This window comes from Pempheris klunzingeri, chromosome 1, assembly GCF_042242105.1.
Source record: "Pempheris klunzingeri isolate RE-2024b chromosome 1, fPemKlu1.hap1, whole genome shotgun sequence".
Classification (NCBI taxonomy): Eukaryota; Metazoa; Chordata; class Actinopteri; order Acropomatiformes; family Pempheridae; genus Pempheris; species Pempheris klunzingeri.
In genome coordinates this window covers 5,128,766-5,141,936 of record NC_092012.1, presented here as the reverse complement: position 1 = coordinate 5,141,936, position 13,171 = coordinate 5,128,766, and the positions used below count along the sequence as shown (strand labels likewise).

The window sequence follows — 13,171 nt, the reverse complement described above, 5'->3', positions numbered from 1 at the left end:
TGAAGTTTGTCTCCACCAGTGTAACTGAAACAATGATCTGACGCTGAGCCAGGTTTTGAAATGTTGGAGGGTCGCTGAGCTGATGAATGGCAGGTTGCGTTATGTTGTGGTCTGAGCTGACTGCAGGCAAGCGATCAGCATCCATGCATTTCAATGGATGCTCGAACCTCTGTTTTTTAATGTTTTTGTCAAAGCGGTTCAAATGATCCATTGTCTATTTTGTGACATGAGTATGTTTGTGTAAAAAATCCTACTAGGTAGCCTACTGCAGGTATGCGGTGATGTACATGCACCTTGTGTCCAGACTGTCTCCACTGCACTTTGCTGCGGTCGTAATCTCAGAGCAATAAGATTTACGGATAAAGCCTGGCAGAACCACATAATCAGATCAACAAAAGGAAAAGTAACTGCGTTTGGTGAACTATGAACTCAAAATGTATTTAAGGGGGAGCAGCAGGATGTTCCAACCATCAACCTCATTCTGCACTGACATGCTGCCAGAGTATAAAAAGCAAGCTAACGTTTACCCTTCATGGCAAAATTCCTAAATGTATATTGTGAATATCAAACACATGAGCACGGAGAGGAAGAAACACAGTACATCAGCATGAGAGAGGCTGAACATCTAATTACAGGTACTTGCTTCACAGGTACAAGTACATGCTACATCATTCTATTGGACCCCCCTTAGTGTGAAGATCTAAGTAACCTCTAATCACCTTTTAGGGATTTCAGCGTGGATGGCACTGCTAATACAGCGCCCACTAACCAATGAGAAATCAGCACGATAGAAATCCCGAACTTTACATCTGGGATTATTAAATAAACCACAGATTCAGCTCATCCTGATTGGCACTGTATAATGGGCTTGTAGGCAAGAATTAAACAGTTAAAGGACCATAGCTAACAGTGAGTTATTACACTTCTACTCTCCAGCTAAAGCTCTGGGCTGACAGGGTGCAAACTCAGCTACTTCTGAAACAGATCTGAAAAACAAAATTACTTAAAATCATATATAGTAGAGTGATTATGGATTACTACTGGTTATAACTGCTGCTTAAGTTACCGGATACTGAGTAGTTGCTGTTGTATATCTCTGGACAACCTGATAAAATCATTCAGCAACCAATAAGTAACCATGAACTATTAGCGTTGGTCACTCGTGGTTCATTTGGACACAGTGAGTGATCTCAATACGTTCCACGGGCTTTGGTTCCCTTGCCGATGCGCAGAGCTAATGCAATCTAATTAAAAGAGACTGATATACCAACTCCAAATTAGCATGACCTAGAGCATCTAAGTCTCTTAGCTTCTTTTTTCTAAACAGCAAAGCAACACTACGACTGATTAAGGACAGTAATAGACTCAGACATCAGCCACTTGGCAGATCAATTCATGGGCCAGAGGCCACATGTCAGTGTAAGAGCTCTAAAACTAGATATAAAAAACAACTCTTTTAAGGGACGTTTAAAAAGGCTCTGTGCTTAAATCTGTTAACTGAATAGAGAGCATCTTTAGTCAGTTGATGTTGCCATGTTGTTGTTTTTTTTTAGAATCCAGGATAATTTCATTATTTTTTAAAATCTATTTTACATGAGGTTCATGCTGCAGTAGGCTTATCAAAGGCCTAGTGTGATGATGTATAAGCAAAAGCAAGTCTAATCTACAGCCATGTTTGGCTCTGCGAGACTACATGTATGTAGACACACTAACACACTAGCATACTAATAGACTAACATGCATGATAATGCTAACATGCGGACGCTAATCAGTTTAATGTTTGGGCTACGATTTTATCTATTTTCATTTATCATTGTAGTTCAGCATGTTAGCATGCAGCAAGCATTTGATAATTAGCACGAAACACAAAATGCAGCTGAGGCTGAAGGAATGATCAGGTCAAGGGATTACCATGGTGATTTCATTTATTGACATTTTAATCCAGACATTTAACTCAAAACCATAAAGTTCAACAAAAAAAAATGTCGCACCATATCGGCTGGTCAGTAGCTAATTGGTTCTTTAAGCAGCCCGAATAAAAACGTAATGGTAAGATATGTCAGATGTTGTGCTGTCAGCTTGTTCCAGTACCCTCAAGTTCCTAAATTCATCGCGGAGCACAGCTGTAGTAGCCACAAATAAACTGGACCAACACATTCCAACATGTTAACTAATGTGTGCAATGTAATTATACTGAAAGTAAGTAGCATCAATTGTACGTCGGCATAAGTTACTTTCAAGTCTCAGTTTGATTTGCACTCTGTCCAGGCTCTCTACAGTATGTAGTGCCTTCCATTAACTTCCATAATATTCATTGCTAATGCAGTGCTGTTTGTCAGCAGTGGTGATATACTACATGTCACGCTAATGAAGAGCCCATAATTTAATTTGCATGCCGGGACCCTCGTCCTACAAGTTTGGCCTCGACCCACATTTAGCTGTAGACATAATTAACTTAAGAGAGGAAACCCCACCAACGTAATACCATAGTAATCCTGAGGACACACTAATCTTAAACATGAGCTTTGGGATTCCACTGGGTTATAAAAAACAGCTGAGAGTGTGAAATGCCCATTTCATGTCTGACCACTCCGTCGTGGAGTACCCAAAGTCTGCAGGATAATGGACTGTTAAATTGACAAGCCAGCCATGGGGCAGGCCCAGCAAACAGAGAACAGTGAGGAGATTGATGTCAAAGCACTTCAGGATATGTACAAGAAGTTTGTCATGGAGTGCCCAAGCGGACTACTTTTTCTGCATGAGTTCAAGCGTTTCTTTGGTGTGGACCCGACAGGGGAAGCGTCTGATTATGCGGAGAACATGTTTCGAGCCTTTGACAGAAATGGGGTGAGAGAGAGAAAGCTGTTACAGCCTGGCATACTCTACATCTTTAGCAAAATGTGAAAATGTGATCCATTTGTTTTCATTCAACCTGCCTTTCAGGACAATACCATTGATTTTCTTGAGTTTGTGGCAGCACTGAACCTTGTTTTCCGGGGAGACCTGGAGCATAAACTACGCTGGTCATTCAAGGTGTATGACAAAGACAACAACGGCTACGTGGACAAGAGCGAACTACGGTCAATAATTGATGTAAGTCTCCTTAACCCTTGAACCTCCTGCTCAACCATATGGTAGAGCACATTTTGACTCACTATACCTTATTGAAAACATGTTTTACTTACGACATCTCAACCGTTTGGTAGAGGCCAATATTTCAAAAAATGTGGGGTCTGTTCGTAAAAAAACATAGATTTTTGTAATGAGTGCCCCAAGGAAATAAAATATATAAAGAATACATTTTTTCATTGCTTTTTTCTTGGTGAGGACGTTAAAGGGTTAAAACAGGTACAACAAAATGTCTTGGGGGACAAAATATTAAACATTGAATAGTACATTTCCTTATAGAAAGTTCCCCTTGTACAGAATGCCATTTAGTTTCAAGTCCAAACTTAAGCAGCAAATGACAGCAGCTCAGTGTATCTATGTGATATTTTATCTAGGATACACTGTTTTTCTAGGCTTCACTTTCTTATATACGTCTTTGCTTTACACAATCTAATTAATTCAACATTTCTAATTGTCACTGTCAGTTTTCAACCTTGAATTTAACTTTTTTGTTGTATTCTTCGTCACTGTAGTTTTGGGAGTGCTCAAGTTAATGAAGAGGAAGACAGAAGGAAGAGGAGGCAGGGAAATAATAGAACAAATGAATAGGAGCTGTTTCAGTGGAGATAATATAGAATATTTTACTGCTCATGTTGAAGTGTTCAGATTGTTGAGTTGTTGCGTAGCTCCACAGTGTTAACAGCTGTTTGGTAGCTAGTTACAGGTGTAACAGTGAAACAGCCTTTTGTGTGAACCACCACCACTGTTCTCACTGTTTCTTCTTTTTTTAACTGAGATGACAGCAGTGTATTAAGATATGCTCACAAGGAAATTAGGACTTATATCCATTTTCCCAATACCGGTTTGTTATTGTGTATTTAAACTAATGAACATATAAACTTAATTGCAAACTGGTTTGAAGACTGTCTTTTGAATAATATAGATTTTCAAAGCTAGTAACAGTTAAATGAAACAGGATACACTTTTTTTTTAATGTGATAATACATCAATAATCAACTGCTCAAGATGGTCAACTACTCTAGATTTATAGATATCAATAGAAAGTGAACATAATGCTGCAGAAAAGGCGTTCAGTTATGCAGTTATATCATCGTTCTGAAGATATTTCAACCTTGGTCAGATATTGAGGGGCTGAGAGTAGCAGCTTGTGCTCATAAAGGTGGTTGATGTAACATTTTCTGTGGTATTAACATGAAACACGACCTCTCTTTCTCCTATCTAGAGCATCTATCGGATAAAGAAAGGCACAAAGACGGAAGGGAGTGATTCACAGCTTACAGTAGATGAGGTTGTGGATCGAATATTAGAGGCCGTCGATAGTGATGGAGACGGTAAGTATGTAGTCACATTTACAAGGCAGTTTTGGAGCGTCAAAAGGGTATTTTGTTGTACCAGCAGGGAATATTAAACTTGTTTGGACGTTTTCCTTCCCCAGGCCAAATTACCATGGAAGAGTTCATAAGAGGTGCACAGCAGGACCCCTGGGTGCTCAACATGTTGAAGTTGGACATGAACCCTGCTGGATGGGTTCTGGAGCAAAGAAGAAGGAGTGCACACTTCTGAACTGTCAAAGCACATCAGCCTTTCCCATGTGGACAAAGTGAGAGCAGCCGTGGCTAAAGTCCGAGCTTTGAATTACATCTGCAAAATCTATCAAACACGTGTACGACTAGAATCAGGATTCATTTTGGATTCATAGCCGGATTCTTCAGCAGATGTAGTTTCATATTCATTCAGTTCGCTCGCAGACTGTTGAATAAATTGAATGAAGCTCCTCAGAACATCCCATCATGTCGTTTTCAGTATAGGAGCAATAGCACTTCTCAGCAAGGACTGTAACCAACTCAATTCTTCTTCCTTATTCTAACTATTATAATGTTTAAGCCTAATTATATGATCTTTCAATACTTCTGGAGGAACAATTTCCTGTTTTTGTAGCTTTTGTGTTATACAGTGTCAATATGTAAATAGTGCTTTTCTATTGTGGATTTTTTTTTTACTGTTTTTTATGTTGCTAGGACACAATTACATGCTTATGGTGTATGTTGAATTGAAGACCACACTGGAATGTAAAGCAGGTTTTAACACCCATAAAAAGCTCAATAAAAAGCATAATAAGCCATCGTCATGTCCTGTTTTCCAGGTGTACAAATGTGCTAATATCTTTGTTTTCCACTCACATAAGCAATAACTCTTTATTAGAGGTGGTTTACGTCATGTTCCCATCCAAAGCCACGTGGTACAGTGACCCTCGACTGAACCACCACCAACAATAACGTTGCCCCCGTCCTCATAGTCAGTCACAGTCATAAACCTCTGGGATTTACTGAGTTATTTTAGCTCCACAGGTTTCCCCGAGTGTCACCGTGTCAGACATACTGAAGGCGTAGTCAAGCTCACTGACTCCATCTAAAGGCAAACTGTAGGAGACATGGTTGCAACAAGTGATGACATAAGCATAAGTATTGATGGCTGAAATCTATTAAATTCAATTATCTTAAGCAGCAACAAACAAATAAAGTGCTTAACCTTCCTCTTGTGTTAGTTTCCTGTTACCATCTCTTATGTTAACGGGTCGGTTTTGACCCGTTTCTTAAATCAGTTGTAAAATACACTAAAAACAACTATCTATCATCCAATTTGTTTCTCATCTCTTGGTTACCTTGTTAGGCTTCCTTATCCATGAAAATATTGGTTTTAATATTTTTGGTGTGGGCCCCTGGGCCTTTTTTTGTCAGTATACTCCTCGATTTCAATTTTTAAAAAATGTAAAATGAACCTCAAGAGAATCATATAAATAAATAAAAGGTTGTTGTGTTACCTGAGTATTACTGAGGGGATTTAGAACACATCTCTTAAATAAATTTCTTTTGTTTATTTTTTCATTTTAATATTATTAACTATAGTAACATCTATGGTGTTACGGGTCAATTTCGACCCATATATATATTTACTTCAAGAAAAAGGCAAAGAAGTAATTTTTTTTTTCAGCAATAGAAGTTTAGTACAAAGACAAAATGAAAAGCAGAACAAATATATATATATATATATACACTACTCACAAAAAGTTAGGGATATTCGACTTTCAGGTGAAATATATGGAAAATGTAAAAAGTGAATGCTACAGTGATATTATATCATGAAAGTAGGGCATTTAAGTAGAAGCATGCACTGGTAGTTTTATTCATCTTAAACAATTTATTGAAAGAAAATCTAACAACAGTGGTAGGTATACCACAACAAAAACTTTTCAGTGTCTCAAAAAATTGGGATGTGGCCAAAGGACGTCCACTCCTCTCCTTTCTGTGACTCTTCCAGTCTCTGTATCACTGTTCCAACCTCCTGATGACACTCTGTGACCCTCTAAGCTCAGTGAACACCTCCGTCTGAGGACTTCCTGTTTGAAGCCTCCAGTGTTGAGGTGCTGCTGATCAACTGTTAGGTGTCGTCTTGGTCTCATGATGTCAGAATGTGAACAGCAGGATGAGGAGGACTGTTTAAATACCAATTCTAACTGAAGCAGGAAATGTATTGGTCGATTCATGGATCAAACCTGTTGTGAATGTTGCTGTTAAGCTTCTTGTTAGAGAACAGCAACTGGTGCAAAAAGTACTGAGACACTGAACAGTTGGACATGTGCATTCAAAGGTTTAGAGAAGGTCACATTAAGTTCACCTGGAAAGTTTAGAATGCATTTTAGGTTCATCCTGAAATTTCACCTTAAAGCCGAATATCCCTAACTTTTTGTGAGTAGTGTATATATATATAACATAAATATAAAAAAATATAGATTTGCAAGGTCAAACAAACAACCCTGCAGTCCAGTAGTCATATCGAAGACCACTCGCAGCTTAGCCTGTGTAAATCTGTAGATTCCAGGCATAGCTGGTTTTTGCATCACATGCTGCCCAGATTTCTATGCCATACTTCCCTGGCTTACTGGGTATGTATTGCCAGAAGGGGCATTTTCCTTGGAAAGGGACAAGACGTTCATCCACTGTCACCTCATCAATGTCTTTCCACATGCCGCCATAGACTTTTTTTCCTTCAATGTTTGTCATAGTAATGGTGACTCTTTTTAGTGACAATGGCATAAATAGCTCAAAACATGTCTTGATGTCACTGACACTAGTCACAGCAAACCTTGTGATTCCAGGGGTCATTTTGATGACATTTGCAGCAGCTGCCCTGCCATGTTCATCAGGAGGTACTGAGCTCCAACAGATCTTATCGTTTTTGGACTTGAATCTTTCAGCTGGAGCAGCTTCAGCACCGGTGACCTCCTCATCAGACTCATCAGATGTGTCTGTGTCTTATGGATAATAAACCTGCTCATCAGAATCACTATGCTGCTCTGTGTCCTCTCCCTATTTTCACCAAAAATATTATCCAGAACTTGGCTCACTGAAAATCTTCTTCTCATTTTTGCATGCTGCAAATTGGAAATGTGCACTCTGCAAGTCACTAACTGTATATTGAATTGACCTCACATATCTGGACATGCCCGTCTTTGTGCAGGTATACTGGAAAACAAGGCAAAATGAGAATCCCCTAAAGCTCACATGATTGGGAGAGGAGCTGGCAGTCAGTGTGTTGGCTGACAGTGAACTTACGATTTCAGTTTTGGCTCTAATTATTGCTTAATAATCTTACTTTTATAACTGGATCGAATCCGACCCTAACAACACAAATGTCCTAATTTCAACTAGAGCATTTTATAATTTAGTGAAAACTATTTTTTTTTGTTTTATTTTGTTGAAATCCTGACAAAGTCATAAAGCCTTGATGCCATAAACAAATTTATGTGGTTATTTTATGCATTTAAAACCTAAAACGGGTCGGGTGCCGACCCTAACACAAGAGGAAGGTTAAGTAAAACCACTTTATAAAGAATGCCGTTATTATATCAAGATCAGACCTATAAAGGCTTATTGAGCATCCGACAAATTAGAGGGAAGATAATTCTATATCTTCCATGTGTACAACTCAAACTAAATCAATAACCACTGGACCCAACAACCTGGAACAATTCACCTGCAGTACTTTCAACTGGAAAATGACATCTAGTCACTGTTCTGAGTGGAGACCCGGGTTCACTAGAAGTTCAAGATAGGATCAGGTACACTATGTGGATTACTGCTTTAAACTCAGCTTGCTGAAGACTTTGCTGAAAATAAGCCTCTTGGTTGGGGTCAAGGATCACGTGAATGGTTATTATACGCGACGCCTGAGGAGTTTGAAGAGACCTTAGCTGGCAGCCGCGAAGAGGACACTGAACTATTGATGGCAGGCAGTGCAGGAAGTCTTGGAAATAATACTTAACTAAAGCATCTGTATTTATTCATTTATCGTACATCATCATGTTTTTAGTGCAGTGGTAGGATTTGGATTTAGCATGGGTCAAAATCAACAGCCGCAGAGCCAGGAAGAGGAGCTGGAGTTAGGCAGCATCCAGGACCTCTACAAGTCATTCATCATGGAGTGCCCGAGCGGATCTTTATACCTCCACGAGTTCAAGAGGATGTTCGGAGTCCAGAACGGTACACCAGAATCACAGTACATGGAGAGCATTTTCCGGGCCTTTGACATGAATCATGTAAGTTGCAAAGCTGTGTTGTAGTAAAGTCTAGTAAAATCTTTGTAATTAGAAGCACCAATTCCCTCCCTTGATCTATCCAGCCATACTTTCCATGTCGTGCTTGATAATGATAGTGTGTCCCTGCGTTCAGGACAACACAATGGATTTTATTGAGTATGTGGCTGCTCTTCACCTTGTTCTGCGTGGAAAACTTGAGGATAAACTGCGGTGGTCTTTCAAGGTGTTTGACAGCGATGATAATGGCAAGTTGGACAGAGAAGAACTGCGAAAGATTGTTAAGGTAAAGAGCGGTGGTTTCATACAATAACTAAGTTTCCAGATTCATATGTTTTAAGCTAATTTTATCAATTTTCAGGTGTTTTTCAGAACACCATCCTCATGTTTTAAATGATTTAATAAATTATATAATACATTTTATTGACTGTATAGTTAAGTTGTAAATCCAGCCATAATATCATGTTGTGTGGATTGTTTTTTTTTGGGGGGGGGTTCTATTTTTTTCAGTTCAATTGTGATCCTAAATGTAGATAAAGGTGTTTAAAGGTGTTTAAAAGTGTCTATTAATTCAATTCAATTCAATTCAATTTATTTGTATAGCCCAATATCACAACAGAGTTGTCTCATAGTGCTTTACAAAGTTCACTATTAGATATTTCTAGTGTTTCATTTAAATATTCATTCCGTGTAAATGCGTAAGAACCTTCTTACTTTCAGGGATTATATGGAAACATTATTTTTGAACCTCGGCAAGCTACTTATGCACAGGTTCGAGCATTAATGTCAGCGTGCTAACATGTTCACAATGACAAAGCGAATACGTTGATATTGAGCAGGTGTGTTTATCATGTTTACAATCTTAGTTTAGCATCTTTAGTGTCAAAAGCAAGACAAAGCTTTCCAGAGTAGTTCGACTGAGCACTACAGTTACAGGCTGCAACCACCCGACTGTCCTACCCCCGTGGCAGCAGTCCAACACTTCAGTGGCAAACTTTTAGATGAATGCAGCCATCTCCTAAATCACCACTTTCAGCTACTGCACTCAAGCAAAAGGCAGAGAGTACAAAAGAGAGAGCCCAAAGAAAAACATCTATAGAAAATCGTCTGTCCCCGGTGCCATAAGACATCTCAATCATTCAGGACAGCCACCTTTGTAAAGTCAGATTTTCTGAGGGAGCCTATCAGCAAATGGCCTAACTGTGACACGCCCCCACATAACCCTACCACACAGATAGAGAGGATAAATACAAATAAAACAACTTAGTCTTAATTAGTCTTAAATTCATAGCTCACAGTAACAAATCATACACAAGGTTTGTATTCACGCCTAATTTATTAAAGTCGTCCAAACTAGCTCCACCTCCAGCAACTACTGATAATCTAACGATGGCAAATATGGTAACACATCACTCAGAGGGACCAGACCACTACTTCTAGATTAAATGACCAGAAACGACTAATCGTGAGCACAGCTGGAAGGAATGTGACGTGTTTTTATGTATCCTGTCTTTATAGCAGAATTTTGCACACATGTGGCTGTAGCATGCTAACATTTGCTAATTAGCACACAAAACAAAGTACAGCTGAGGCTAGTGGGGATGCCATTAGTTTTGCAGATGATCACAGTATTAGACAAATCAGAATATTGACCTGGTGATCGCCAAGATCTTAAGGGATTATTGAAGTTATTACAATTGATCCTCTTGGGAACATAAATGTCTTAACAAACCAACAAACCAACTGACGGACCATCAGACCTACATCCCTAGAGCCATCTTCAACCCCATGAGATGAGAAACAGGCGTAAGTGTTGGATTTGTCTTCCAGATAATCTACAGAATAAAGAAAGGCTCAGTGTCTGATGACACAGGAATAGGGAATCTCACTGCTGACCAAGCGTGTGATTACATCTTTCAAGAGGTCGATGAGAACACTGATGGTATGTTGTCTTCAAACTCAAAATCAACAAAATCTTCAAACAAATCCTTCAACAGATAAGTTTCCTTAACAGTCGGCCGCTATTCTGCTTTTGCTGCAGGTCAGATCACACTGGATGAGTTTGTCCAGGGGGCTCAGAAGAGTCCGTGGCTGCAGAGCTTCCTGCGACTGGACATCAACCCCACTGGATGGGTCCAGAAGTACTTGTGTGACAGGAAGCTCATGGGCCCCACAGATTCCAGAAGGAGTTCGTTATATTCGAACGAGTCTGCCGTATGGAAAGGAACCTGATTGGGACCTTATGGGAAAAACAGAAATACCTCTACGTGAGAACACACCTCTTGCCTTCATGGTGGTGCATTGCAAAACATATATATAGAGTACATATGATACAGTGTCCATGAGGAAAAACATCCCAATCCTTTAAAGATCACTGAGCGCAAGAGCTCCACTGAGAGGAATGAGGTAACCGCTCCTGTTGTGAAACACATTTTCATTTGGATGTACATGATTGTAAAAAATAATCTGCCTTTTACCTTCCCTCTTTACCTCATCCAAACACTTTGCTCTAATCAATGGACCTGTTTCAGGAGTTTTGACCTCTTCAGACCTGTGTAACCTATTAAGACTTGTGGAACTGCATTAACACATTGATCTTTTGAGCAATGCAAGGATTTCAATTTATTAAGACACGTGATTTCAGCAGATTTACACATCTTGTCGTTAAGATCACCTGTGGCTTTTGAAGTCTTTCAGTGAGCTTTTAACAGGAAGTAATGTACAGCTGAGCTAACAACAGTGCTCTCTGACACTAGTGAGGAGAAGCCCACCGCTAAACGTTACTGGTCAGTCAGTAAGGATGATTCAGAATAGTCCATTTAAAGATTACACATTATAGACTGTAGTAGTGCATGTATTGAATTGTATCATTGTGATTGGATTCACAGAGACACCATAAATCTGCACAGAGCCTTTGTGTGGAGCTCAGCTTTTGCTTGAGGGAACAGAGTCCATTATTGCAGAAGCTATATTATCAGTTCCCCGTTTATGTTCTATAACCCTCCTCTGATTTTATACTGCTCCAGAAAAGAGATGGAACATAGTTTGCATTTAAGCTACATGTATGGTTTTTGCAAGGCGTTCACATAACGACCAACATGCCTACAGCCAATGTAAAGTATTTATAGTTGAGTGCTGGTTTTCATCTGTTAACACAGCATCCACAACATTAGACCGATTTATGGCACGTGATCTGGGCATGTCCTTTAATTATACACCTTGATGTCTCTTACTGAAAATTAGAAGATAGTAAAAGTATAAATCCTGCTTAAGACATTCTTCTGAATGAACTGTGTAAATTTTTTTTTTCAAATTTTATTTTTTTTGCTTTTGATCACTGGAGAATTTCTTTGATCGGTGCTCTAGGGGTTTGGGTGTGAATCAATAATGAAAAAGAAAGGTAACAGATGGTTAAATGGGACAAAGAGGAAAAGAAAGATGAAAGGACAGTGGGATGACAAAGGGTGGATGGGGTTATAAAAGAAAATGGAAAGACTGGAAGAGGGGGGAAAGTGGAAGGAGTCAATATTATCTCACCTGCCTATAAGCAGTGCTTCTGTGTGCAGTATCGCCCTCTGCTGGTGTCTTTCCAGCATGACTCCTCAATTGTCTCAGTTATTGTTAAGCATCATGCCAACATACTCCAGGGTGACTGTTGTTGTTTGTTTGTCTTAACTCACTTGACTCCCCAAATTCTAAGAGATTTTTTTTGTCCTCTGGATTAATAAGATCCTGTTAGTGTGTATATCTGCAGGAGAAGTTACAGGCAGACCAGTCACACTGATCTGATAGGTATGTCGAGTCAGATGTTTCAGATGAATCCGCTCTGATACTGACTACTGACATCCACCCAGCTGGTATCCATCTCTGTTTTTCTGGCTTGCATTTTTCATCCAGTTCCCAGCCCTCTCCTCTCAGCTCCTGCTGCCTTCAAGGTCACCTCGGAAATTTTATCTTTTGGAGATAACACTGTTGTCTTGCATGAAATGTGCTTTTAATCACAATTAATGGCTTTTAATTAGACACAGCAACCAAACAGCTTTCATGTTGAAGGATGTTTTATTGTTCATACTGTTGCTTTTCTGTAAAAAAAAAACAAAAAACATTTATCTCCAAAATGGTAGCTTGTTATGAAAAATAAAAACAGCTGTGTTTTGGTTTATTTATTAAGTTCTATTAAGAAGCTTTTAATCCCCCAATTTAACTTGGACTTTAAAATCACCAAACTGGGAAATGTATTGTTTTCACTACATCAAATGATGCTGAATGTTGGGAGAGTTAAAAGTTTTATATAAATACAGCTACTGTGCCTCATTTGATACTTTTGGCCTTATGTGAAATTAGTACTGAATATTTTTGTCTGAATTACTAATTTGAAGAAAATCCTCTGAAGAAATCACTGATTTAAGTCACTCAGAATTTGTCTAAAAATGTGTTGAGCCAAGATGT

The 13,171-nt window shown here is 39.1% G+C and overlaps 2 protein-coding genes across 2 annotated transcripts; both read left to right on the top strand.

Moving 5' to 3' along the window:
* The first annotated feature begins 2,649 nt into the window (after positions 1-2,649).
* LOC139202996 (guanylyl cyclase-activating protein 2-like) lies at positions 2,650-4,692 on the top strand. The gene is made up of 4 exons (XM_070832624.1): positions 2,650-2,847; positions 2,944-3,093; positions 4,352-4,460; positions 4,565-4,692. Exons 1-4 carry the CDS (start codon positions 2,650-2,652, stop codon positions 4,690-4,692), a joined length of 585 nt encoding a protein of 194 aa, XP_070688725.1.
* A 3,832-nt stretch (positions 4,693-8,524) lies between these two features.
* On the top strand, positions 8,525-10,954 carry LOC139202241 (guanylyl cyclase-activating protein 2-like). Its single transcript, XM_070831627.1, has 4 exons — positions 8,525-8,725; positions 8,859-9,008; positions 10,553-10,664; positions 10,764-10,954. Exons 1-4 carry the CDS (start codon positions 8,525-8,527, stop codon positions 10,952-10,954), a joined length of 654 nt encoding a protein of 217 aa, XP_070687728.1.
* Positions 10,955-13,171: the final 2,217 nt, after the last annotated feature.

What these genes read in the sequence shown, in the direction of transcription:
- LOC139202996 (XM_070832624.1), top strand. Translation starts at nt 2,650, where the DNA reads ATGGGGCAGGCCCAGCAAACAGAGAACAGTGAGGAGATTGATGTCAAA. An exon ending in AACTACGGTCAATAATTGAT is followed by an intron (nt 3,094 to 4,351) that starts GTAAGTCTCCTT and finishes TCTCCTATCTAG; the next exon opens with AGCATCTATCGGATAAAGAA. An exon ending in CGTCGATAGTGATGGAGACG is followed by an intron (nt 4,461 to 4,564) that starts GTAAGTATGTAG and finishes TTCCTTCCCCAG; the next exon opens with GCCAAATTACCATGGAAGAG.
- LOC139202241 (XM_070831627.1), top strand. Translation starts at nt 8,525, where the DNA reads ATGGGTCAAAATCAACAGCCGCAGAGCCAGGAAGAGGAGCTGGAGTTA. An exon ending in GGGCCTTTGACATGAATCAT is followed by an intron (nt 8,726 to 8,858) that starts GTAAGTTGCAAA and finishes CCCTGCGTTCAG; the next exon opens with GACAACACAATGGATTTTAT. An exon ending in AACTGCGAAAGATTGTTAAG is followed by an intron (nt 9,009 to 10,552) that starts GTAAAGAGCGGT and finishes TTTGTCTTCCAG; the next exon opens with ATAATCTACAGAATAAAGAA.